Source organism: Gymnoscopelus microlampas, assembly GCF_963454915.1.
Source record: "Gymnoscopelus microlampas genome assembly, chromosome: 6".
In the NCBI taxonomy this organism is placed as follows: Eukaryota; Metazoa; Chordata; class Actinopteri; order Myctophiformes; family Myctophidae; genus Gymnoscopelus; species Gymnoscopelus microlampas.
Window position 1 is genome coordinate 21,302,237 of NC_139943.1, and position 27,906 is coordinate 21,330,142.

At 40.8% G+C, this 27,906-nt stretch overlaps 2 protein-coding genes across 3 annotated transcripts in view; both read left to right on the forward strand.

The window, feature by feature from the left end:
• lamb4 (laminin, beta 4) overlaps positions 1–4,181 on the forward strand; it is a 38,206-nt gene extending 34,025 nt beyond the window's left edge. For both annotated transcript variants that reach the window (XM_084059851.1, XM_084059852.1), the window contains exons 34-37: positions 708–843; positions 1,586–1,756; positions 2,411–2,564; positions 3,323–4,181. In XM_084059851.1, coding sequence (XP_083915977.1) covers positions 708–843; positions 1,586–1,756; positions 2,411–2,564; positions 3,323–3,459 — 598 coding nt within the window. In that variant the 3' untranslated portion in view covers positions 3,460–4,181. The remainder of the gene's footprint in view (positions 1–707; positions 844–1,585; positions 1,757–2,410; positions 2,565–3,322) is intronic.
• A 2,997-nt stretch (positions 4,182–7,178) lies between these two features.
• Positions 7,179–27,906, forward strand: part of lamb1a (laminin, beta 1a) — a 38,607-nt gene continuing 17,879 nt past the window's right edge. Inside the window, exons 1-17 of the mRNA XM_084059723.1 lie at positions 7,179–7,327; positions 9,083–9,252; positions 10,989–11,127; positions 13,208–13,281; positions 15,063–15,251; positions 15,376–15,439; positions 15,770–15,969; positions 17,383–17,503; positions 17,936–18,124; positions 20,575–20,751; positions 21,147–21,259; positions 22,157–22,236; positions 22,460–22,595; positions 23,527–23,685; positions 23,929–24,056; positions 24,411–24,531; positions 25,416–25,611. Coding sequence (XP_083915849.1) covers positions 7,297–7,327; positions 9,083–9,252; positions 10,989–11,127; positions 13,208–13,281; positions 15,063–15,251; positions 15,376–15,439; positions 15,770–15,969; positions 17,383–17,503; positions 17,936–18,124; positions 20,575–20,751; positions 21,147–21,259; positions 22,157–22,236; positions 22,460–22,595; positions 23,527–23,685; positions 23,929–24,056; positions 24,411–24,531; positions 25,416–25,611 — 2,287 coding nt within the window. The 5' untranslated portion in view covers positions 7,179–7,296. The remainder of the gene's footprint in view (positions 7,328–9,082; positions 9,253–10,988; positions 11,128–13,207; positions 13,282–15,062; positions 15,252–15,375; positions 15,440–15,769; positions 15,970–17,382; positions 17,504–17,935; positions 18,125–20,574; positions 20,752–21,146; positions 21,260–22,156; positions 22,237–22,459; positions 22,596–23,526; positions 23,686–23,928; positions 24,057–24,410; positions 24,532–25,415; positions 25,612–27,906) is intronic.

The window sequence follows — 27,906 nt, forward strand, 5'->3', positions numbered from 1 at the left end:
CTGTGATGAATCTTGTGTTATGTGTTCTTAAAGGGCAAGTGTGTTCTTAAAGGGCAAGACCACTTTGGTAGAGGTTTGGGTTGTGTAGTTACCTTGCCATGATGTAACTCCAAAGGTGTACAAGAAATAGAAAATAATTGCTCCATTGATTGTAAATTGATAATTCAAAATATGCTCCTCATTGACTTACATTGCATGGTAAAACAGCTCTCAAAGTCACTCTTTTAGCACATAAAACGAACGCAACAAAGTTGATTCAGACAATATAGAAGATCACAAAACCCAGTACTGTTTTTTTTCCCCGCAGATCCGGATCCAGATCTTCAAATAGTAAAATCAGCAGGAAGTTGACATTTTTATAAAAAATAATAAACAGTATTGGGTTTGGTGATGTTCTACATTGTCTGAATCAGCTTTGTTTATGTGCTAAAAGAGTGATTTTGAGAGCTGTTTTACCATACAATGTAAGTCAATGAGGAGCATATTTTGAATTATCAATTTCTAATCAATGGCGCAAATATTTTTGATTTCTTGTCTACCTTTGGAGTTACATCATGGCAAGGTAAATACACAACTCAAACCTCTACCAAAGTGGTAGGAAGTAGGAATTTAGGAGGTGTTGGAATGATATGGCGTGGTTGAGCTTGTGTCCGTGAAACAAATGTGAATTTAATACTGAAGTCATGTGTTGCTGACTTGCTTTTTAGGAACAGGACCAAAGACATTGATGTGACCGAGATCAGGAACACTATCTACGATGCGGAGCGAATCCAGGACGAAGCCAACAACGATCTGGAGGATGCCAGTAACAACATTGACATGGCGAAGGATCAAATCAATGAAGTAATTGCATCATTTCAGCACTTTGTCTCTATTTTCATCTGGTTGTCTAATTTTTCAAACTTAATTATTTCAGTGTCATCCCACCTTATTTTGACACTGATATCTTTACACTCATATGACATATCAATCCATCCTTCCTTACTTCTGTCTGTCTGTCTGTCTGTCTGTCTGTCTGTCTGTCTGTCTGTCTGTCTGTCTGTCTGTCTGTCTGTCTGTTGTCCGTCCGTTCGTCCATCCATCTAGCCACGGTTCAATTCCTCTGTTTTTGATATTCCCCCCTCTTGTCATTCATTTTTATGGCCAGTGGGGATGTTTTACCCCTGCTTTTGGTCAGACTGAATACATGCATTTCCTTTTGGAAAATGTAACCACATCAACCCTAGTGTCCCTATTTTGGGCAAATGTGTCAACAATGCTATTTATTAGGCCTATGTTATTTGTCATTCGACAAAGCAGGGCTTAGTAAGTGTTTTTCTTTTTACAAATCAAACCCTGCATCCATGCATCCAGACATCCATCCACCTAGGGCCATTACCAGGAATCCTGGGCCCCATGAATACATACAGTATTATATTAGTACTGTGAGCCTACATGTAGACTGAGGGCCCCATGAATCATTATTACTTTTAACTGCTTTGTGATAGCTCCGAAACCATTTTTCTACCCCTGGGTTTAAATATCTTAAAGATGTTTTTGTTGTATTTTTATGTTTTGGGTTAATTCCATCCATTCTGTCCCATAGATTAAGGAGACGCTTGATGACATTGACAACAAGCTGAACAGCAGCCGACCTAAGACTTTGCTGGATGAGATTGAAGCTCTGAAGAACAAGACGGAGATGAATCGAGAGCAGGCCAAGGAGGCCAAAGAGGTTGCTGATGCAGCGTTAGCTAACGCTACAGACGTCCAGACCGTAAGCAACGCACACACTCTCATTCTCCCTTTCAAATACACCGTTTTTGTCTCTGTATAATGATAATCATGATAATTAATGATTATTTTCAGCTCACAACTCACGACCGACAAGTATAGCCAAACTATAGCAGTGGTTTTCAACCCTTTTCATATGAAGGTCCATAATTTATTCGGCATTTGAGCCACGGACCACCATTTGAGATTTTTACTCTCAGACCCAAAACTTTGAATATTTTGTTATCGTTGGATGGGATTTTGTCCACAATTCCATGCTGGTATTACCATAGGAGAGATAACAGGCAAACGTTGATCAGAATCACAGTTGTTTAATTAAGTAATGCAGATGTTTAACAATAATTTAAACATCTGCATTAATGGACCCTTACGGGTCCATTTGGTTTCATTTTACACTCTCAAGAGTTAAAGATCTATAAGGTTCCATTTGGTTACCAACTCCATCATCTAGCTGGGGACCACCTGGAACCCCCTCAAGGACCACTGGTGGTCCCCGGACCACTGGTTGAGAACCACTGCTCTATAGTATGGTGGCGGCACCTACTGAATGACAATGACAAGCTACTGTAAGCTTGAAAATCATTTCTTGTCGATACCGTTGAGTATTCAGCTTATGTTTGATATCTCATTCCAACAGGAACTTGAAAATGTGACGAGCCTGCTCGATATTTTGAAGGAGAAAAATGGCAATCAGACCCTTCAGGATGAGGCCACTGAACGCTTGAAGAATATAACGATGGAGGCAGAGAAATTAAAGAAACAAGTGGAGGATAAACTTAAAAAGATTGAAGGTAGACATCTCAAAAGCTTTGAGCTATTGTTATTATTATTACTTTTAGTGGTAGTAATATTGTAGCTGTCAGGTGGAAACCTTGTATGTCCAAAACAGTTACTTTTCAGGAAATGGAGAGCGTCTGCTCCAATGGATCCGATAATTAGTCACAAGCTCTTATTAATACTTTTTGTGTGTTTATAAAGCCCACAGACAGACTTAAAGGGATATTTCACTTTAAAAAAAACTTTGGGTCATTTTATCATCTACTCAGGCTTTTGTGAGCTCCCCACTTACTTTTTTCATATATTTAATTAAATTTTTTGATTGTATTACATTTTTTCATTTTCCAAAATAAATATTAAAAATAAATGAAAAAAAATATCGAAAAAACACAGCCTCCTTGTGTATTAGGAGGGCAGGGTGAGTCACCAGAACCAAGGACGGGTGTTTTTGATGAATCTAACATGTTAAAAATGGAGTTTGAAGTTATAATGGGTTTGTATAGGAAGGGGGCGTGTCTGATAAAATGAATATCAAATGTCTAAATACTGAATGAAGCAACTTAAAAACTGTTTGGGGGCTCACAAAAGCCTGAGTAGACGATAAAATGACCAAAAGCTTTTTTGAAAGTGAAATATCCCTTTAACCACAGACAAGACCTGGTGTCCCTATTTGAGCATGTCAATAGGCAAACATTTTCTAAATCTTTCAAAATTCTTCAAAGGTAGAATGGCAATTTTATGGAGTACTTTCCCCCTTTGTCTTGTTTACCAGATTTGGAAAAACAGATCCAAGACTTACTCAAGAAGAAAGAAGACTTTGTAAATCAAATTGAGATGATGTTGCTGGAGGTGGAATCCCTGCGGAAGGAGATTGCCAAGCGTGCAGAAGGCTACGCTCTATGTGTGTAGAGTTAGAAACTCACTCTACACACATTGAGCTCTTGAACTTGCTGCAGTTTCTAATGGTATGTTTGTCAGAGGAAATTATGACGTGGCTGACAAATATGAGAAAATATGTTTTATATTCACAATATTGATTGTGATATTCTAGTCAGCATTTTCCGATAATGTGTCTGGAACAAATGTAGGGAATTCAGGAAAATTAGTAATTAATGAAATAATTGCCAGTCATGCTAAGTTATTCCATACTATACCAAATATAAGCTTTTGGAGTATTCAATATTGCAAAACCATCCCAGAGAAGATTTTTTTATGTAAAAGAGGCATATAACATTGAGAAGTTTTTTTTAATTTATTTACCCCCGTTTGGCATGCTGGGTAGTTTTTGCTTCCAGGGGCACATTCTATTCTTATTTGATATTGGACAGGGTTATAATTAATGATATGTATTTATCTTTCCTAGCTCTTTGTTCTAAACCAATATCCCTTTGATTGTCCTATAATCCAGACTGTAATCTTTCAGTGTTACCACAAGGGGGCATGTGTTAACCATACACTTTCCTCAGTGTTGCAGCCACTGCAGTCTACTTTCATGCCCAACTTTATAAATGTTTTAACAGGCTACAGATTGTTACTTTATAACATTCAAGTGGCTTTCTTTCAGGCTTCAGCCATCATACTTCAACATTTCTAAAGTATGCAATATTTAATATTAAATTGTATTATTTTGACATTAGGCTGTGTGATGAACTTGTTTTTGCCCCTTTAAGCAAAAGGTTAAAGTTATCATAGAAGTGGATGTAATAAGATCTTGGAATGGGTCCCCTGATGGGCTTGGAATGTTCTCCTGGCCGTTCATATCACTCCTGGGTGTGAAGTGTACTGTAAATAACATTGTACTCTCATTGTACTTTGATGTAACTCAGAAATTACCTAAAGGCTTCCATCTATCATCATAAATTCTGTCAAATGTGTGTTTTTACAAATAACTTTTGAAACATTTCCCCTCATAATGTGTCTTACATCATAAATCCCACCTTTGCTAAAAAAACTTTTAGCCTGAGGAAAGTACCCTGTCTAATTCCACTGCATGTGCTATTGTTTTCCAGTTCACTGCCTCAATAGCTGTGGAAACACACAGACACTGCTTAATGGACTTTCCATTTAGCTGCTAATGGTGAGATGCATGGTTGCTCCACTGGGAACAAAACATACCACAGCTACAAGCTGAGCCTCTTTTGTTTGATATGGAACAATTTCAGTATGAGTGTACATCCGGCCCTCAAATGAAGATGAGCTCTTAATGACATCCAGGGATGTCCTTTTGCTGGTCAAGTTGAACCATTTTAGCGGACCATGTATTGGCCACAGAGAGTGGAGACTCATTTATTCCTAGCCTGAATGTAAATTATCCTTGTATGCGTCAGTGCCTTAATGGCCCACTGAGCTAAACGGAGCCAACATTCACACATCCATTCAAATACTCAATGTGGATCTCCATGCTAAACATGTATGTGAAGATGCATCCATTGGACTCACAAGAACATCAGATGTTAGATGGTTCTAGTGCAGTGGTTAGATGTCCAGGTGTGCCTTGGGCATTTTGTGAAACCAAATTATTATGGCAATATACAACTATACAAAATGTTATTATTCATTTACTACATCAGTACTTTATGTGGACTCATTTCCCAATACAGAGGCAAATTTTGTACCCTAAAAATACCTTCAGCAACTTTGAACCTGACATCTCTATTTTGGGATTTATATATATATATTTATTTTCACATCATTCTAAAAAAACAAATAGCAAAAATAGAAGCTAAACAAGCTCACAGCGCATCACAGCACATGGTGAACTTGTAGATCCACATCATCAGTCAAAATGAATGAATACAGGTGTGCCTTGAGATTTTAACTTGCCCATTGGTTTTCAAAAAAGTTTGAAAACCTTGCATTATCATCTGGCTGCATGAGACTAGACAACCACTGGTAAAGGTCAAATTATGGTGGACAACGGTTGACCAGCATGGTGATTTCCATCTCTATAACCTCACAACATTTTGTCAACTGAATACCCAAGAATGTGACTTCTTCATAGGGAGGGGGTGAAATTCCCACCCTGCCCTCCAGACGTGACTTTAGCCTCACCTACGTGGGGGGAAAGGTAATCTGCATGTCACTGATTATTAGGCTTGATTGTGGGTCATTGGATTAGGAGGAGTCAGATTACGTACTGCAGCTTTATTTGAAAGGGTTCATGTCAGAGCTTGCATGAAAATGCTTGTGGGGTTTGTTGTGTGTAAACAACAATTCAGCATTGTTGTTTTAAAGTTAGAGTAGTAAATGTATTAGTATAAATTACAACGGTTATACAGTTGTCAGCTGTATGTGATGTAGTTTAAACTGTACACACATGGCTGTGCACAGATCTGAATCATTTTAGATCTTTTTAGTTCAAGTCTTCAGAGTCCCCCTCTGTGGTTTTACTGAGATAATTAAGTTAGGACCTCCGCCCTTATTGCAACACACACACACACACACACACACACACACACACACACACACACACACACACACACACACACACACACACACACACACACACACACACACACACACAACACACACATCACAGTTCTATGATGTAGGTGTAAGTTCAGTCTTTGAAGCTGATCTGTCATTACAAACACATGCACAGGAAAACAGCACTGCAATTTGGAATTGATTGACTTCAATAACAGGGCATGCCATGGTTCCCTCTTTAAGGTGAAGGGAAAATTCACTGTGGAACATGCAGCCTGCCTTTACCAAATTTGACCAGAGTATTGCAAATTAGTAGGGCTTTGCAGGCATTCCCTCCCCTGTTTTTTTTTTTTTCTGAGTTTACCTGAGCCTTGGGACAAGGAGGGGGGGTCTCCCCCCCTACCCCCCCCCCCCCCCCCCCCTGGTTCAGGGTGGAATGTCTTTTGTTTCATGTAGGGAGAGGTGTGGGGGGTTGGTACAACCACAGTCACACACTGACCTCTATTCTTTTTAAATCTCATTGTGATTGAACTACAGTCTGTGTGTGTAGATACATCTTTATCATATCAATAGTGAGTGAGTGGCTAAATGAATCAATTGCAATCATTTTGGTGTAGTAGATTAGATTGATTTCATTGACTCTTGACTGATGTTGCCATGTCGGGGGGGAAACTTTCCCAAGAGAAATTTAAGTTGATCTTGCGTTGGGGGGAGGGGGGCGCGCAAGAATGTGCGCATCAGCGTTGCCAGGTTTTGGGAGAGAAACAAGCAACCAGGTATATGAAAATAAGCCCCAAAAAGCGACTAGATCTACAAGCTTTGTAGATCTGCTATTTTCAAAAAGCCTTGGCATAAAAAATGTGGCCTATTCCGATTTTTTTTTTTTTTTTTTTTTTTTTTTTACATTCTAACAACACAGTGGCACAAAACATTATCATGAAAATATTAGAGAACCACTGGTTTATATAATACTTTTTTCTCTTGGGAAGCAAGCCTAAAATAAGCAAGTACACTTTAAGAAACAAGCCCCAAAAAACACAAAGTAGGCTACCAAAATTTTACAAATATAACTTTTACAGAAAAGGAAGCCCAAAATCGCTTATAACAAGTGGACATGGCAACACTGGTGTGCATGCTTAACAACTGGAGAAGACAGAAGAGAGCTGCGCTCATCGGCATCAGTGTGTCTGTATGGTGACTGAGTGAGTGTCGTGGGACAGACAGACGGACAGACAGACAGAGGGAGCTGCCAGTGCCCAGTAGACCTAACGGTAACGGTAACGCACGGAGGAGAAGGAGGATACATACATTACAACAAACATGTCAACACTTCTAATAGCCGCCCTGCTATGTAAGTTTCTGTTTGGTTATACTTTTTAACAGAGTTTTACATTCCCATGTGACTGTTAGATAGATTAATATGGATATTGAAATTGTTTAATTGTATTTGTATTGTTTGCATTTTAACTGTACATGGTTCCCAAACTTTTTTTTGCTCAAGATTCAAGACCTAAAATAGAAATTAGATGTTTTCCCGGGACTCAAACTAGTGAAAATAGCAGATCTAAAGCTCACAATGCATCACATCATGCTGTTGTGAGCATGTAGATCTGCTATTTTCACATCTTAAACTTAAAAAAAAATATTTACGGAAAGGGTTAGATTTTTTCATTTCATAACATTTGGAATACTTGAAATGTTGGAATTGTTTTAGTTGATGAAAAGTTGTGATTATTTTGGTTTAAACTTTTTTTCGTTTGAAATACTATGTAGGAATTGGTCCGCGACCCAAAGATGGGCCCCGACCCACTGGTTGGGAAACAGTGATATCACTGTGGTTTTTCTATTTTACTTAATTATAAAAAAATGCTTGGGGCTTTCTTGGATCTGATCCTACATTATAATATGTCGCAATACAACATATTGTTCTTGTTAACAGTCTTGGAGAATGCATTCATGTGACATCCTACTATAATTCTAGTAACCTCTGTAGTGGTACGTGAGTGAGTGAAGATACCCGGTTCTCCTCACTGGCTGGACCAATTGCTCTGATTTTGCACACAGCCATTGACCATTACAATCTGAACGCAACTGTGAAGCCCGTTTTTCAATTTAATCAAATCCCAGCTTCTTATTAGCGTTTTTGTGTCAAAGAATGTCGTCCCATAGCTGCGGCTGCCCAGCTATGGGACAAACTGCCTCCCGGGTTGCCAGATCATGTGCGCATATCCCCCCACGGATGCGCTGCGCCGACCGGGTATGGTCTAGTTGATTTAAATCAAACAACATGGTTGTGTGAATGAATGGTGTTTGGCCCACATGAGAGGACAGATGTTCTGGTATTGTCTTTACTTTGATTGAACCTTAAGTTGGGGACAGAACAAAAACGTTTGACCATATGCTCAATGAAAAACTTCTAAAGCTAAATACAGTTGAATTCATGTAGAATATGCTTAACTAAGCTACTTGTAACTTGGAGGGGGAAACGTTGTATGAATGAAATGCCTCCACTTTTCAACTAAGTACATTTACTCAAGTAGGCTACTGTTGCCTACTGAAGTACAATTTTGAGGTGTTTTTTACTTTGGAGTATTTCCAGTTTTCAGTACTTTTACTTCGAGGCAAATATTGTACTTTTACTCCACTACAATTATTTGAAAACTTTAGTTACTAGTTACCTTGTAGATTTGTATTATTATTATTAGGCCTACAAAATATGCATAATGCACTAACCACTTTATCCCCATATACTTTGGCTATTTGAAAATGGCAGATCTACAAGCTCACTTTGCGACGGTTGTGAGCTTGTAGATCTACTATTTTCAAAGGATTTGTATACATTTTGAACACTTGAGAAATAGGACATTCTGCATAATGAGTACTTTTACTTTTGGTACTTCAAGTACATTTTAATGCCAATACTTTTACTCAAGTAAATGTTTATATCCTGACTTTTACTTGCAACAGATTATTTCTATATTGCAGGATTGATACTTTTACTTAAGCAACAAATGTGAGTACTTATTCCACCACTGCTACTTCTGTTATAACTTGGTGGAGGAAAAGTATGAAATGTTGTATGAATGAAATGCCTCCTCTCTTGCAGCGGTGGGGTGGTCTTTGGTTTTGGCGCAGGAAGACCCGGGTCAGTGCACAAAGGGCAGCTGCTACCCGGCCACCGGAGACCTCCTGATCGGCAGAGCCCACCAGCTCCACAGCACCTCAACATGTGGAGTCCACCAGCCAGAGCCCTTCTGTATTGTCAGCCACTTACAGGTAATGTGCCGCTGGCAGTGTCCAAGCAAATCATTGCTTTCTTCTCTATTTCTAGCAGAAGAACTGTTTTGTAGGCTATGTTTTTCCAACAAAGGAGGCTTTTGTCTGACTTGACTGGTCGTAATTTAATAATAACTGTGTAATTAAAACAATAAAAACCTTAGCGAGTACATTTCATTACATTGAATCTAATGAAATGTACTATCTAAGGTTTATATTGCACAAGTGTCCTCAGATCAGATTTTAACATGTGTAGTGGCTCAAATCAGTCCAGAATAGAAAAATTAGGCCTACGCCATATTAATCTATTTCAGCAGCTCATGTGCTGTCAAAATTCTGTAGAAAAGTTCCAGGATAACCATGTCTAATACTTAAAAATTATCATAGTTCCCTAATTAAATTGCCTCTTGTTGTAATGTTGTTGTGGGCATTTTGGCATTCACTTTATTACATTCAATGAACGGTTTATAGTCCAGCTCATGTTTACTGGGGGTGGAATTTATGAATAAACATAATTCCAACTTTCCTTGAACCCCTGCTTTGTCAGTGTAGGAGTGTGCAGCAAGAGTGGAGGAAGGGATGGTTCTTGAGTTTCAGGACCCTCTGTGACTTGTCTAGACTGTTTCCTCTGCTGCAAAATGCACCCCTATTAAGAACGGTTGAGGTTGATGGTGACCAACAAAAGACTTTTTGGAAGTCTTTTCTTGAAATGAATTTGTGTCTGTCAACATCTTCCACATATCAGGGTTTATTGTTCTCGCCCAGACAGACATGGAAGTGGTTGCTGAAATGTTTAACTAGTCCTTACAGAGTCAAACGTCTCAAGAGGTTTAAGGGCTGAACTTCAAAAGACTTTTATCGTACAGTCTGTTGGCTCTTCTGATTAATTCCCTTTTACAGTTCAAACAAATTGCATCCAGATGTAAAAATGTTCCCCCTAAATTATTTTCTTAGTTGTTTTTCTTAGTACATTCAGTTCCTAATCTGCTTATAATAGATATATCAGATACGTTCATACAAAAACACAATAATGCACTGTAAAGATCTGGAATGCAGAGAGGCTTTGGTCCTGACCTTTCTGTGTCTGATCTGTGTAGACAGAGCCTCAAATTAAATCAGTATGAATTGAAGCATGGCTTGAGCATTCTAATTTTAAAATGTAATTTGACCTAACGTTATCACTGAAATGAAGAACACGTTGATGGAGGATTTTCCCCCTAACCCATTTAAAATTGCTTATCCTGACAGGAATGTAAGTATTTTTTAAAGAAGCCTTAAATAAATAATGTTTAACCCCCCCCAACACACACACACACACACACACACACACACACACACACACACACACACACACACACACACACACACACACACACGGTGGCCAAATGAATCATCCATTGTCTGCTCCAGATTAGACTACCCTGGTAGAACTAACCAACTAATCCTGAGGGTTAATTTAACTCAAGGGTGTGTAAAAATGGACCCTATTTGAGTTAAATATATGTTCTGTGTAGACCAGGGAGAATACAATGTGTTTCATTTAAAAGTTACTGGTACTGTCAGAAGTGCCTCCTCAACATGTCCATGAATGAGCTCTTCAAAGTCCAATCCTTATCTCCTCGTCTTCCATTCATTGGAAGAAATCAGCGCGGCATCAGAGGAATTTCTCTTGACAATACTTCTTCTCTTTTCTCTTCCTCTCCCCCCCCCCCCCCCCCCCCCCCCTCGTTCTCCAGGAGGAAAAGAAATGCTTTATGTGCGACTCCCGGGACAGCATAGACGAACGCATGAACCAGAGCAGTGGCCACCGGATTAAGAATGTTGTCACCTCGTTTGGTCCCAACCGCCTTAAGACCTGGTGGCAGTCAGAGAACGGTGAGTTGTGGTGGGAACACAAGAAAACGCCATCTAGATTTCATGAGGTCAATCAAATGTCACTCCTTTTCGTGTTCCCTCTCTCTCCTCCTATTGCTTGGCCCGTAACCAAAGGTCCTCATCAGCCTATAGGAGGACAGATAACATCAAAGGGAAAGCCCAGCAATGGTTGACCAGCTAGACACCATGACCTGGCTGTGAACGCTGGAATTACAGGGCTGACCCTTGGGAATGATTACCTTTATGAGGTCAGGATGTAGCTTGGCTTGTAAATCTCTGGAAAACACTATTATTAGTGTTATTAATGCTCAGAGAGGCGGGCGGTAACAGGGCATTTTATTTACACCACAAAATGGGTCCCGTTTTTATGGGCCGTGAGTACATATCACTTTTTTTGTTCCCTACATGTTGTTTTTAATTATTATTTTTTCAAAAGATTTATTACAACAGGTCGCATAGCGACTGACCTTGTAGATCGGCTATTTTTGGGTCCCGGGAGACATAAAATGTCTCTTTTGGGTCTCAAAAAGTTTGGGAAACACTAATCTACACTGCAAACTCCAGAAATTAACGGATTTAAGTGTAAACTGACTCATATGGGATTTTTTTTTACACTCAGAGTTAAATGATTGCTCAGGATTTCGTAGTGTATCATGCTGGTTTGGAAATACATTTCACTTACTTACTGTGAATGTTTTTATACATGCACAATTACAGGGATGTTTCTGGATCAAACCGGATCCACTGGATGCAATAAAGACATCTAAATCAAATATAGGAGCCATACTGAGAGAGACATGAATTTGAAGTTGTTTTGTTTTTCTAACCCAAAAAACATTAATCCAGGATGACTTGTCTTCCAGTAATTCATTTGAGAGGTCTTTGCGGTGCTTTAGGGGAAGGGTGGGGATGGGAAAGAGCAGTGGGAAGATTTCTCCGGAAGAACAGGAGGGATGTTAATTCTCAGTGGACTAACTGCCAGACAGACATGAGGAATGTTTCATTCATTCATGGAGAACTTACTATTGCCCTGTAGTAGAACCATTATCATCTCTGAGTCTGACCTAGTAGGCACCAGTTCTGTACTGTCTTTGGCAACTGGAAACTGAGGTTTTCATGTGGAATGCAAAATTGCAACTCGACAAACTGAACAAATGCCTTAAAAGTTCATCCAAGGACAGATATACTGTAGACCAATATCATCCCACCATGGAACATTAGTCATGCACAGCACACAGCAAGCTGTTTTGTTGTAATTTGCTTTTCATTCAACGTGTAAATATGTTTCAAATGAGCATTAGACTCACCACTAGAACGAAGAGATTTGATGGCTCATTTGTTAAAAGCTGCGTAAAAGCCCTGCCGACATGCATTAAAACCTAGAAAGCAGAGAAGCACTAAGAGTCAAGCTGTGAAATCTATCTATTTTTCATTTACAATAATTACTTAGAACTTAATTATTTCAGTTTACATTGTACTGCGGTGAGGCAGGGACAGTGAGGCGGCAGGAGAGGATAACTGATGTATCTCACTTGTTTTTCTTGGCCTGGTGAAAATCCAGCTCGCTTTTTTTCTCGCTGTTTTCATTTCTCTCTCTCCTCTTCCTCTCCCTGTAAAGTTTGACGATGCCCCACTTTTTAAGAGTACTTCATCTCTTGAAATTCAATCTCTGCTTCTCTCTCTCTCTCTCTCTCTCTCTCTCTCTCTCTCTCTCTCTCTCTCTCTCTCTCTCTCTCTCTCTCTCCGTTTGCCCAATATGTTCTACTCTAGTCTTTCATCTTTCACTTGTTTCTTTCTGTTTGCCCCCTGTCCTCATTTTGTCCTACACAGTTAAATCTATAGTGTTCATTTAACTCAGAGAATATTGGAATATTGTTAAAGTTAGCAGCATGTTAGGCAACTTATATGATTTAGAGTAACTTTAAAAGAGTTACTTAAACTTAACTTAACTTAAAAGGTGTGCAACAAGTTGCAACAATAGAAAGTTAAATGTACAAAGCAAAATGTGGATATAAAAAAATGTACAGTCGTTATAAAGCCCACACTAAATCCTCTACTTCCTGCTCCCTTTCATTCCCAGGCAAGGAGAATGTGACCATGCAGTTGGACCTGGAGGCCGAGTTTCATTTCACCCACCTTATCATGACCTTTAAGGTAGGCAACGAATGAGAAGCAGTCTGGGCAGCCTCAGTAGGGGGGTGTGAGGGGCCGGATGGCCCACAGCAGGGGGGCCCCGGAGGGCGTAAGAGGATGCTGGGTCCAACTTCAGATTAGCTAGTTCTCCCTGGGAGGTCTATTCTTTCTCACTCTCTTTCTTTCTCTTTCTCTGCTTCGCACTTTGTGCCTCTCTTTCTCTCTCTCTGTCTATGTGTTTCTCTCTCTCTCTCTCTCTCTCTCTCTCACACACACACACACACACACACACACACACACACACACACACACACACACACACACACACACACACACACACACACACACACACACACACACACACACACACACACACACACACACACACACACACACACACACACACACACACACACACACACACACACACACACACATACAGCTGTGGGTGAGTTTGTGGAATGTGGGGGAAAAAAACGCAAACCAGTCTTAGGTTATGATCTCTGTACGTCTGGGTCGTATCGCTTTACTCAGCCAGAGCAGAGCTGCCTGAGGATTTATTTACTGTACAAAGTCACATACAGAATCCTGCCAGGTTCAAGTGAAGTCATCAAGTTCATGTGGAAGTTTAACAGCTGTGCAACTTCGTTCACATTATACAGCGTGTGCAGGGAAGACTGAACTGCAAAGACAAGACTGTAATTCAGTCAGAAATACCCGCAGACCAGATTTTTGCCTGTGTGAGCACAGCTTTTAGTTATGGCAGGGAGATGATGCGATACACTGTGAAAGTTAATTAAACTCAACGAGTCTACATTTGTACACTCGCTGAGTTACAAATTGATAAATTAACAGTGAGGCTTTTACTGTGTGCACAGGCACACTGGGACTGGGACATTTAATTACAGTATTGGCCAAATGGATGTTTTATGTCTTCACGAGATGATCAGCGATATTTGAACACGCAAGACCACATCTGCGCTGTACCTGGACAAATGCCAGTGGGAGTGTGGATGTCAACACCTGTATTGACTCAAACTCCTAATTTTGTGTTGGATTATAGTGGATTATATAAGCAATGAAGGGGCAGTGCCACACATTTCAGTTGGCACTGAAGTCAACGAACACCTGTGTTTACTCAAACAAACACATTTATATTGGATTACATCAGATTGCTGCTGTGCTTGCACACATGATCAAAAAGCTCAGCATTGTGTCAAGCCAACCATTTCCTGTTGTTTGTAATTTACATGAAAGAGATAAAATAGCCAGCACCCAATAAATGTCCTTTTCACATTATTTTATTTATATTTATAAATAAATATTATATTTTATGTTTATTTAGTTTATTTTCCTCTCCACTGACATAACAACGGACACGTTTCAACCGAACAGAAACGTGTCTGTTGTTCTGTCCGTGGAGAGGTAAAACACGCCTCTGTAGTGCTCAAGATTTTGTATGCTGGTGGAACTCAATTCTTCTCATGTGTATTCACTGCTTTATTTGGCATTGAATGTGCTCCACAGATGTGTCTGGTTGGGGAATGATATACAATGACAACATCACAGCACAACATAGGATAATATGTTTTCCATTGCTGTTATTGCCAGCAGATAGTGTAGTATTTCAAATGCTTGCCACTTATCTCTTAGCTTTCTCACTGCCTTCCTCAATAAAGCAAAGATAGGAAAAAACAAATATACAGTGCAATATATACAGTGCAAAAATGTGTGTTCATTTAAAATTGACCTTAAGAGTCAGTAAGTTGCTGACAAGTATGTTTTCTCTTCCTTCTCCACAGACCTTCCGACCTGCTGCCATGGTGATTGAGCGGTCATCTGATTTTGGGAAGAACTGGCAAGTATACCGTTACTTAGCCTACGACTGCGAGGCATCCTTCCGTACCATATCCCAGGGTCCCATGCAAAAAGTGGACGATGTCATTTGCGATTCACATTACTCTGACATCGAGCCGTCCACCGAAGGAGAGGTATGTTTGTTTTCACTGTTAAAAGTTACCAGGAGTCATTACTAATTTGTAGTTTTACGTAACTTTTAGGCTATATGGATGAGTGTGCAGGTGTCAGTATACTGACATGGTATTCTTGTTTCAGGTCATTTTCCGTGTTTTGGACCCTGCATTCCACATTGACGACCCGTACAGCCCAAGAATCCAAAGTATGTACTGGTGACTTCAGGTTGCTGTGTTGTCTCTTCATAAATAAGCTTCATCAAATGATTTTGAAAAAGGAAAAGAAATACAACTTAACTGAATCTGGCTCCCTGTAGTCTGCATTTGACAAATTCTGTAAACCAAATAAAATCGAATAGATCGGCTATTTTCACTACCGTTGCTTGACACTCTTGAATAACGAAGTACGGCATTAAATGATAAAAACACAAGAAAGTTGACCCATCTAGATCCAAGGTTTCTGTCCGACAGGGACGATATAATGGTTGAAAGCTCACTGATTGCAACTGCTAACAAATACCATATTTTCTCTCCAGACATGCTGAAAATCACCAACCTCAGGGTGAAGTTCACCAGACTCCACACACTGGGGGACAACCTGCTGGACTCTCGGGTGGAGATCAAGGAGAAGTACTACTATGCCATCTATGATATGGTGGTCCGAGGGAACTGCTTTTGCTACGGGCACGCCTCCAAGTGTGCCCCTGTCGACGGGGCACTAGGAGTGGAGGGCATGGTGAGTCTGTGGAAGCTTGTTTCTACTGTCTCATGGTCATGGTACAGTCAACAAAGCACAGGGCAATAGCTACACAGTATGTCCATTGGTGGCATAGAGATTAATGTTTAATATATAGCTCATCACTCGACCCTTTTGAGCTTGGTGTGTCAGGGCCTGTGTGTGTGTGTGTGTGTGTGTGTGTGTGTGTGTGTGTGTGTGTGTGTGTGTGTGTGTGTGTGTGTGTGTGTGTGTGTGTGTGTGTGTGTGTGTGTGTGTGTGTGTGTGTGTGTATCCTGTTTTATTTGGCTTGTGTCAGGAAATATGATTGGTGTTACTCATAGTCATCATCCAAGATTGTGTTTATTTGTGAGCCTGGGTTGTAGACAGCTGGAAGTATGTTTGTGTTTGTTCATACTTATGTGTGAGAGAGTATTGACAAAGGAAGAAAAGCAAACAATGCGGTTCCTGTTTAGTCTGTGTTATCCCCTGTTTGGTTTTATACAGTCTCCTTCTCCCCCAGACCGTAAAGCTCAGTATGAAATTAATGAGCATGCCAAATCTGTACAAAGCATACAGTAAATATGTTTCAGAATTGTTTAAATGTACTGATGTACAGGCAGGCTCACATTTTCATCATGCCGTACAGACCTCAACCGTCCTAAACCCTTATTTTAGTCACAGCTTTAAATGAACTCTGGACTTTGCTGAACAAAGACATTAGTACATCAGCATATCACTCAATTTCTATCTCATTTTTAACACGCACACGCGTGCACGCACGCAAACACACATACGCACGCACACGTACACGCACACGCACAGGCACACGCACACACACATACGCACACACACACACACACAGTCCTGTTTTTACTGACCGCAGCCCCCTGAATCAGCATGCCAAATGTTCCCAAAGCAAAGAGAAAGATAAGCCCAGGCTATTAGGCGTTGCTTTGTTTCCATGATTTTTGTGTTTTCCAAATATATTTGAAAAACAGGCTGCTCTTTTATTACCCATTCATTGTCCAAGCTAGCTTACAACATAAGTTGTCTGTCACATGTGGTCATTTCATTTGTAGCATATCTGAGTCATTGGGCCAGTATGTCTCCATTGTCCTCACAGACTAACACAGCCCAGATGTGATGAGGGTGACAATGTAAACATTTCCTGCTCCCCCTCAAAGGGGTTGTACACAGATGAGGTTGGAATGAAAATATCTCTGATATTGTTCCTCTGGGCTTTCCAACTATGCTTTTTTTTAAATCAGGGATATGGATGTCTTTATTTCAGGAAGTGTTTTTGGCATGCAGCTCCCATCAGCTGTTCTCTTTCTGCTTTTGGGGTTTATTGATAACGTTCAATCATGATCAAAATGAGTTGGTCAAGATCATAACTCAAACGTTTTTGACCTTTGTGTGGTGTTTTCTCAGGTCCACGGTCACTGTATGTGCAACCACAACACCATGGGGCTGAACTGTGAGAAGTGCCAGGACTTCTACCATGACCTGCCCTGGAGACCTGCTGAGGGACGCAACACGAACGCCTGCAAAAGTCAGTACCCATTATTATAAGAAAAACCTTCCCATCACCCATATACGTCAAATACAGAAAATAACCGATCTACATGCTCACAGCATGTCACAACATGATGCGTTGTGATCTTGTAGATCAGCTATTTTGGTTGAATGTTCGCATATGACATGCCCAGAATCAGGACATTACAGTTAATTGTCTTCCATAAATCCAAGTGAATTATTTGACAGTCACTGAGGAGAGATTCTTGTGGCATTGTCTCAGATAATCCTTTCAGCTCTCCAGGGTATGTGTATTTGTTCAGCAAACAAGAGTAATTGCATTGCCTGTTAGCCGTGTTTACAACACAACATCTGGCTGCTGTAAACAATGAATGAGTTTTTTTTTGTTGTCCTGTCCACCCCACACCCACCCTCTCTCACACTTTCTTTCACTCTTGTCACCCTATAGAGTGCAACTGTAACCATCACTCCAACGACTGCCACTTTGACATGGCGGTGTACATGACTTCGGCCAACGTTAGCGGTGGAGTCTGTGACGACTGCCAGCACAACACGATGGGCCACAACTGTGAACAGTGCAAGCCTTTCTTCTACCAGCACCCTGAGAGGGACATCAGGGACCCCAACGTCTGTGAACGTGAGTGGCCCCCCAGTGCGCAGCTCTTGCCTGATGTGATTTTGTTTTTTAAAATATGTTCCTCAAACTTTTTGATGATGCCAAGGCAAACCTACACAGTCAAATCTTCAGCGTTAAAGCTGCAGTCCGTAACTTCAATGTCCAGGATTTGAACCTATTTGAACCGAATTCTACTGCTAGGCCAAGAGGCAGTCCCTGCTTGGCTGGGGGAGATATTGCGCATGATCTGCAGGCAAATCATACTTGTCAACCTTTAGGTGTCCTACCCAACACCATTGTTCTCAATGGAAGAGTAGGGTGACCACCTCCAACCACTGCAGATGTACTAGTTATATTGTAACATTCTCATCTCTTAAACTAAGTTCTGTTTAGTTGCAGCAGCCATTAACTTAACTCTGAGTGTACAAATGTAACCAAATTGACCTGTAATTTGTACACTCTCAGAGTTACACTTGGATAAATTACCATTAAGGATTTTACTGTAAGATCTGCTGAGATAAAAGAAAATGTCTTCTTGATTCAATCAAGGAAACTGGGTCATTGACAAACCCTGAAGACAAACAACAGACAACAATGTACTATTCATAGGACAATGTAGTAAAAAGAATGATCAAATACTAACCAGGCAGAAGTGGATGATCAGTAAAAACTGAGCAGTCGAGAGTCGACCTACGAGAAAAGTAGCAGAATTATCCATAAATCCAGACACCCACCACATACAGTACCTGTTCACTTTTTCATACTGTTCAAACCACACTCTCTCATCTTTCCAACACTAACACCCTTTTATTTTCAGCACTTCTCTCATATATTTTCTTTTCCTCTCCTGTCTGAGTCTTTGATGAGACCTCTGTGGTCAGGAGTTGAGAGAGAACACCTGGGCTTTGAAGCGTTATCAGCTTTTTCTCCTGTGAATCCCGACCCTAACCTCAGCGCCTCTGAGCTGTGCTCGTATATCATCTCATGTCCCCCTGGCGTTTCATCGGTTGAAACACAAGGGGCTTAATAAGGCCTTGAGGGGCGCCCCAGTCAAATGTGTGGTGAGGGGAGTGTGTGTGTCGGCGGCGCTCGCCGACACACACATGTTTTGGGTTTTGAGAGGCGGTTAGAGGTTGCGCTGAGGCTCCTATGGCCGCTGTCGGGAGGAAACCAAAACATTGGAAATGGGGGGGAAAGCCTGTGTTTCAATGGATCCAATCTAGTTATTATCTATCTATCTATATATACTATTGGCAAACTGGATGTGTGCGTGTTTGCGTGTTCTGTTCTGTTTGTCTGTTAGGTTTCGTGTTTGTTTCGTGTTTGTCACTTGCATGTTAGGTTTCGCTTTTGGTTTGCGTGTTGCAGTTAGGTTTCGCTTTCGGTTTGCACGTTGCCAAATCATGTGCGAGAAACAAGCACAGGTGTTGCAAGGAACGTCTATACGCTCTTCTGTCTCTGTCTCCGATGTGCGGGCCAGGCTACTAGGCCCGACCCTCTAGTTTAGTTACAAGCTCTTCTTAATACTTTTGATTGGTTAAATATTTATAAAGGCCAGAAGCAGACTTAACTACTTTCGACCTGGCATCCCTATTTTGGGTATATCATTATAGATGAACATTTTCTAAAAGGTTTTAGAAAATAGCAGAAAAGAAACTAGCTTATAGCTTTGCGTGACACAGTCATATGGCGAAGGATAAAATAGGGGATTCATTTAAAAAAAACATAAAAAGATAAAATATGGAGATGCAAGGTTTCTGCCCAACAGCGACGATATGTCGAAGGGGGGAGGCTATAATATTTGAATGAGTTGTGTTAATGCCCTCTCCATTACTCCCATGCATTTATACTTGTCATGTCTAAATATTCCATCATACTTCTGTGCATCATTGTCATTCACCTTATCAGGTCATGCTTTGGCCTCCTACAGCATTTGCTCTGTGATTCGCTAGCTGTCACTTCCATTTGTTAGCCCGTCTATTGCGTGTGAACGAACATGAACACGTGACATTTTCCTGTGACGCTAAAGATTGCCTTGAAAATATATATTTAGGTCTTTTAAAAAGGAGCGCACAGTGCTTCCTGCTTCTGAGTTCAGATGTAACGTTGTGTTCTGTAGGGGCCTTGGATATTTCCTTTCCTTTGTTTTCAACTATAGCAAGAGTGGTCTCTTTGTTAGTTATTGTTTATTGTGGGTATGTTTTTCTTGTCTCATCATTCTATTTCTGTCACTCATTGTCACATTGAATCCTGCCATGCTCTTGTATGCTAACTGATTGATTGATTGAAGTCCTATCCCATAGAATACATAAACATACTGTATACAGTACACACTACACAGACAGGCAGACAGGTTCATACTGTAGATAAGTAGGTTTTATTAATCCCAGTGAGTACAGCATAGCATACTACAATATTTCACACCTATCCGTGTTAAAAACTCTAACCTTTGTCAATCTGTGTGTCTGCAGCGTGTAACTGTGACCCGGTGGGCTCTCAGAATGGCGGCGTCTGTGACAGGATGACTGACGTGCACACAGGCCTGATCGCTGGCCAGTGTCGCTGTAAGCCCAACGTGGAGGGCGAGCGCTGTGACCAATGTAAACCAGCCTTCTACGGCCTGAGTGACCACCCGCTGGGCTGTCAGGGTAAGGGGAAATATACATATATGACTATTGACTAACTAACCACATGTTGTTGTAAATGTGCATGAATAAACGTGTGTCGTTTATTGTTGTTGAACAAGTGTGTCAGGTAATCCAAATTCCTGAATCATAAACAACCAAATCACAGCAAAATCCAAAAGTTAATTTAATTTTAAGAGTGAGTAGAACTGTGTAGGAACAAGACTGCAGATGCCTAAAACAAAACAGATAAGATATAACAAATATTTCTATGTCCTTGGAATCTTCATGTATAATTGATTGATATAATTGAAGTCACAGATTTTCTCATCGTAATTTTGTCTGTATAACTGTGTCAGCTAAATGCCTGAAATGTATTGCAATTGAATGGAAACTAATGGTTACATTGTTTCATCTAGCCTGCACCTGCAATCCTTTGGGAACCATAGGGGGTGGAAGTCCCTGTGACTCAGACGCAGGTGACTGTTACTGCAAAGGTCTGGTGACCGGCAGGAACTGTGACCAATGTCTGGTGAGTGTTGGATTTTTTAAAAGTTGAAAATAGGATTTATTTTATTTTGTATTATTAGATAACTATTTTATCCTATGTATGGAGGAGTATTGTAACACAGTAAAGCTGGTTCATTTGCCATGGTTAGAGAAGCTCTCCGTACTCTATGGGTGCGTTCGGAAATATAGCACTAAGCAGACTGGCCAATACAAACTAATAGGCGAGTGCGCTCCTGGTGCGCATTTCCGAACGCACCCTATGTATGCTACTGATGTTGGCCGGCCGAAGACGTTTTAGGTTAAGAGTGCTGCATGCGCGAAAATTAGCGTTTTTTTCTGGGTTTGTTACTTTTTTTTTGTTACTTTAATTTGGTTAATTCGGTTCCAGAACACATATTGCACTAAATCCCCCCCAAATAACGAACAACAACAGGCACATTATGCAAAAATGTTTTTAATAATATTTTTAATTATTATTATTTTGTATACATTATTTTCAGGGGGTGCTGCAGCCCCCTCAGCACCCCTACTTCCCGCGGCTATGATGGCCGGTGTTATTTCGACATGTGTTCTCCCCTTAAATAATTTCCTAATACGATTTGTAGTGGGCCTCGTGTACACACACACACACACTCATTATAATACATCTTTCCTGGCTTGTGGCTTTACCTCGGCTTGGTGTTACCACTAAGTGGTTTGCTGGCTGTCCTTGCTAGCATCCCGCCCCTGCAGCTGTAAATCTCTGGTCATGAAACCCCTCCACCCCACCCCACCCCACCAACGATCCCAACCTCAAAGAACATCCTTCCACAGGTTTTTAAGTGGTGGGAGGCCGGCAATAATGACATCGTTGAAGGCCTTGTTTAGTTTTTTTAACGATACATGTTTGCGTGTGTGTGTGTGTGTGTGTGTTCTACAGCCTCAGCACTGGGGTCTGAGTAACGACATGGATGGCTGTAGACCATGTGACTGTGACGCGGGAGGAGCAGTTAACAATGAGTGAGTTCATACTTCAACTGTTTCAATGGCATCTTCTGAGGCAATTGCCTTATCTCATCCCGGTAAAATAGGGGGGGGGGGCACTTGTATAGTATAGTTTCATCTTGTCAGGAAATGTTTAACATTTAAAAAAAATGACTGCCCAAGGAAGGCCCTTGGTTAAAACAATGTGACCCATTGATTTGCTTTGGAAGAAATCTTATCTCTCTCTCTCTCTCTTCAGTTGTTCCCAGGAGACGGGTCAGTGTGTGTGCAGGGAACACATGTTTGGCCGGCGCTGTGACCAGGTCCAATCAGGCTTCTACTTTATTGCTCTGGATCATTACACCTACGAGGGAGAGTTCGCCCAGTTTGGACCTGTGAGTTTCCTTTCAACCATTTTTTAACTGAAAATGGGTTGAAAGTTTTTCATGCAGTGCTCTTCCCCGAATACATTTTCAACCTTTTACCCAGGGGTTCTGGCTTACATGAGGCTTTGTACCTGTTTTCTCCATACATGGGCATGCCCCTTTGTCCTTAGGCCCCAGCCATAAAAGTCTGTCCCCCTTTCGTCCATACATGGGCATGTTTTGTACCTGTTTTTTCCATACATGGGCATGCCCCCTTTGTCCTTAGGCCCCAGCCATAAAAGTCTGTCCCCCTTTCGTCCATACATGGGCATGTTTTGTACCTGTTTTTTCATAAAGTGGTTTGTAGGTGTGTTACATACTAGGACTTCATTCTGGGTCTGGTAGAACCAGGTCTCCTGGTCTTGTTTTTTCTCATGACCAAAGCCTCACCCTTCATCCTGTCGGTGTCAATCAGTATTCAGGCATTATTCTTATGTGGCGGTTGGTTATATTGCATCGGGAAATTTCTGACCATGAATGGGGGAACCCCACTCATCTAGTGACTAGAGATTGAAATTGTTTTTAATCTCCCTGGTAGACTAGATTCTAGTCTACCAGGGAGATTAAAACCAATTTCAACATGATATGTCATTATAGGCAACTTAAAAAAACATTTTTTTCCCCAAAAACTCTCTGAATTTTAAAGAAATGTTCTTGAAATGTTCTGTCCTTCAACTCTGTTCCTAAAGTCCAGAGTTGTCTTTTGTTGTCAGGGTCACTGCGATGTGTTTTTTTACTCAATGTAATTGTTGTTTTATTTTGTCATTCCAGTTTCATTATTCTGCTGTAAAGCACACAAAACTGCCATATACCTGAATATTATTATTATTATAATGCTCTTTTTCCCATGTATTATCTGTCTGTAATTCTAATCTAATTGATTCCTCTTCCTCTCCTTCAGGGAGTGACGCTGGTACCAAGGCCACACCCACAGGACCGTAATCCCACCTGGACTGGTACTGGATTGGTCAACGTCCCCGAGGGAGCCTACCTCGAGTTCTCCATTGACAACCTTCCCCACTCCATGGAGTATGACATCATCATACGTTACGAGCCACAGGTATGAAGCCTCTTCTATAATATTTACACCCCAGCACAAACGTATGCTTAAGGTGCAGGCTCTTAGTGTTTAGGGAAATTAAATTGTTATTAAAACCCTTTTCCGCATCGTGCCTCACTACGCCTCATAGCTGTTGTAAAATCCACAGACTCTTGTGGTTTATTGCTTTAATTTAATTTACAAATGTAAGGGTACACTAGAGTTAAATTAACACGTAACCTGTTGTTTGTGTCACGTCTGCAGCTGCCAGAGCAGTGGGAGGAGGTGCTGATGACAGTGATGCGTCCAGGGTCCATCACGGCAGACAGCCGCTGTGTCAACACCATGCCCGATGACGACAACCAGATGACCTCCCTCCATCCCGGCTCACGGTACGAGAACACACAGTGGAGGGCATGGGTTCATTCTCACTCTCGAGTATTAATTTAACGCTGAGAGTGTACAAATGTCACCATTGCACAAGCATCAAATGAACCAGATTTTACTGTGAGCTACACTGTCAGGATTTCCAACCTTCTTTCCCATGCTCTCTGTCTTCATTTGTCTCTCTCTCTCCAGCTAATGCCTTGTCAAGTAGATATTAGTCCATGTTTGCCTGTGTAATGATGAGTCTACACAGTGGCTCTTTGCGTCCACCTGTGTTTGGATTACATAAACACAACTGTGTATAAACAGTGTCAAACTTGTGTCTGTATTAAAGTGCATGGTTGTCTGTGTCTCCACAGCTATGTGGCTCTTCCCAGACCGGTGTGTTTTGAGACGGGTCTCAACTACACCCTTCGTCTCAGCCTTCCTCTGTACTCTGCTGCCAGTGACGTGCAGTCCCCGTACACACTGATTGACTCTGTGAGTACACACACCGTTAAAATGACTTAACTGTTGAGGCTTATTTATATTTAGTCACGCAAGCCTATCGACTAGTGTCGCTCAACATGATTTTCCCCCAGTGTTTTCTATACTTCTAATTGAGAACCATTATGTAGGCTACAGTTTACATTTACATTACAGTTACATTTTTATAACATATTTAGCAGATGCTCTTATCCAGAGCAACTTTCTTGCACTTACTTAAGTGCAAGAACCCGTGTCAATAAATGACAGGTTAAATTGTCACATGAGTAGAGTGCAAAGAAAAACAAAGTTGTGCTTCAGAGTAACTAAGATACCAAGTAAGTGTTAAACCTCTCATCTGTCTAAACAACATGCGATATTTATATTATTCTAAGCATTTGTGGTCAAGCAAACAGTGTATATCTATCAAAGTAACATAACATGTGAACAAGTAGCCAACATACATCTGCGTAGTATATATAGAATATATCTAAAAAGGTGACAAGAAAGGATGGGGAGTGCTAGGGGTTGAGGTAGAGTGTGAAGAGGTGAGTTTTAAGACTGTGGCATAAAATGGGCAGTGAGTGTGTTGTCCTGGGCGGTAGTGGGGTCGTTCCACAGCCTGGAAGGCAGGTGGGAGAAGAGTCTAGGAAACTTGGCTAGGGTGTTTTAGGGAAGTAACAAACAAACTTCCTGTGTTAGCCTAGCTAACCATATGTAGTACCATAGTTCTCTGTTTCTCTCAGCCTTCCTATATTCTCAGGAGGGAAAATACTAATGGTTAAGTTAGCAAAATATAGCCTACTGATCTTGAGTCCTGCTTATTCCTCTAGAGCTGATTAATTATCACCAAAGTGTGAGCTAATATCTTCTGCACCGTTATGTCCCCTGCCATGCAGATCGTCCTGATGCCCCACTGTAGGAATCTGGATATATTCACAGGCTCAGAGGGAGGAGACTCCAGCAATGCATGGGAAACCTTCCAGCGGTACCGCTGTCTGGAGAACAGCCAGAGTGTGGTCAAAACCCCCATGACCGACATCTGCCGCAACTTCATCTTCAGCATTTCTGCGCTGCTGCACCAGGGGGCCAAAGGTACATGTGCTATGTTGTTATACTGTACGTGGGAGCATGCAAGCGTGATTTGGTTGACATTGCATGATAGAACCCCCTAGGTGTACGTAACGTCACTCCTAGAAATGCCACACTAGATACGTTTCAGGTGGCAGAATGACAAAGCATGGTATATTCGACATTTGTGGTCTTGTGGTGGCCCTGTGCAGAGGGCTGGTTGTTTTAAGACATTAGACATTGGCCATGTAAGGCAGAAGGAGAATAAACTGTGTAGCATAGGTCTAGACACAATTGGATCACTGGAGATATTTACTTATCATCTTGTCAAAGTTTGCAAAACTAATTTAACTCCCCCTGTCTCCCTCTGCTGTAAAGGCTACTTCCTAATAAATCAGAAAATGCCAATTAAGAAAATAACTGAACTGCTGTTGACATGTTTTGCAAAAGTCAGACGAAATGACATTCCAACGCTGACCTGTCACCTGACACGTCAATCCTCCTCCTATATTTTTCCATTTCCATCTCCAGTCTTGTCTTCTCATCAGCTGTTTCCATCCTATTGTTTCCTCCATCTGTGTTATCATCCCCTCCAGTCATTCTTATGTCATTACATACCATCCAGTCCCCCTTCCTGTGTCCTTTAGGCATGTGCTCTTTGTAAAACGGCTTCCGACCGATTTCACTCATCACTCTCGGTCTCTCGGTCACTTACGCCATGTCTCTGTCTGTATGTGTGCTTCATGTATGGGCATGCATAGGGCCTGCGGCGTGATTACATACTGCTGTGTGTTCTTCTTCCTGAGATGCGGCAAGGAACTTTCTTCTTGATCTGCCAGGCTCATAAATCTCTCACCTTTCTTTGTCACATTGAGGAAAAAGATGTTTCCCTTAGGCAGTTTGTTTTATTAGGGGAAGATATTCCTCTTGTAATTTAACTGGACGTATAGAGATCTGTGAACTGGAGATGGTACTAAATAGAACAGAACAGAGTAGAAAAGAATAGAATTGAACAGAATTAAATAGAACTGTTTAAAATGTTCTTATTAAGCCAAGGGCACAGATGACCGTTAAAAGGAAATTAAAGCAAATGTTGTCATGTCTCTGCAGGTAAAGTAAACAAATTGCTATGTCTGCAATCTCTGTGTTATTGGAATCCCAATTAGATGTATTCACTGTCTAGGAATGCTCAGAGGTTCAAACTGTCAGCCGCACAGATCATGTTATCTCAATTAGCTTTGGGCTTGTTTTTAGGTTCTCCTGAGAATAACCTTATCAGTCACATTCATCTGGCATCACAGCAAGCCCTCACAAAGACTCTTCTGGTTAGGGAGTCATTTTGTCTCCTTTCTAGACCAACTTAAGCCGTGTTTAAATGATAATTAAAACCACATAATACAGACCCTTGATTGCATCATGAGTCTCATATCCTGTGCGTCCTCATTTAACCTACAGAATAGAATGGTGGTTTGGATAGGTTTTCAGCTTCAGTAGTATTTTTGTTGCACACTTTACTTCACAGTGGCCTTGTACCATTATGTTATCCAGTATATACTATTTACGAATACTCATACTGTTTGCAAACAAAAGGCAACTTCAATGCCTTCAATGCACCAACTTCACCAAGCCAAATTTGTCATAATGTGCAAAGCAAAAATATCTGGCAATTAAAATCTTCACCTGTTTTTAACCTGAATTATATCATGTTATTATGAGGATGTGTTACATGACATGAATGTTTGAATTTAATTCATTAATTAATTAATCCATCTTTTTCCCAAGGACTATTCATAGTCCTTACTCTTTTCTTTTCTTTTTCTTTACTTTTCAAATCAATGAATCCGCATAAAGCCATGATAACATAACTGTCAAAAAAATGCAATGATGTCTAGTGTGTTGGAGTTACCCATCTCCATGAGCCATATTGTGAGCTTATATATTGGATATTTTCACTATTATCGTGCAGCAAAGTATATAAGCGGTTAACATAGTGTTGCATTAACATGCACTGACAATACATAATTCACCTTTAGCATTGTTTACTACACTGGAAGACAAGAGCCGTGATATCCATGAGGAGGTACATGTGTATACCTGTTGGGTAGGAAGTTGCTTAGGGGCTGTTTATGGTGATAAAACGTCAGAACTCACACACACTATAATGAGGAACCACTCGTGTAGTGTGCAGGAAGACACACAAGATAGTCGTGCTTGTAGACACATGCCGAAACACAGTTAACCACATCAACCAGGTAACCATTGTTTGGGAGAAAATGATAAAACGTTAAAAAAAATAACATTTTTTAAATAATTTGGAAA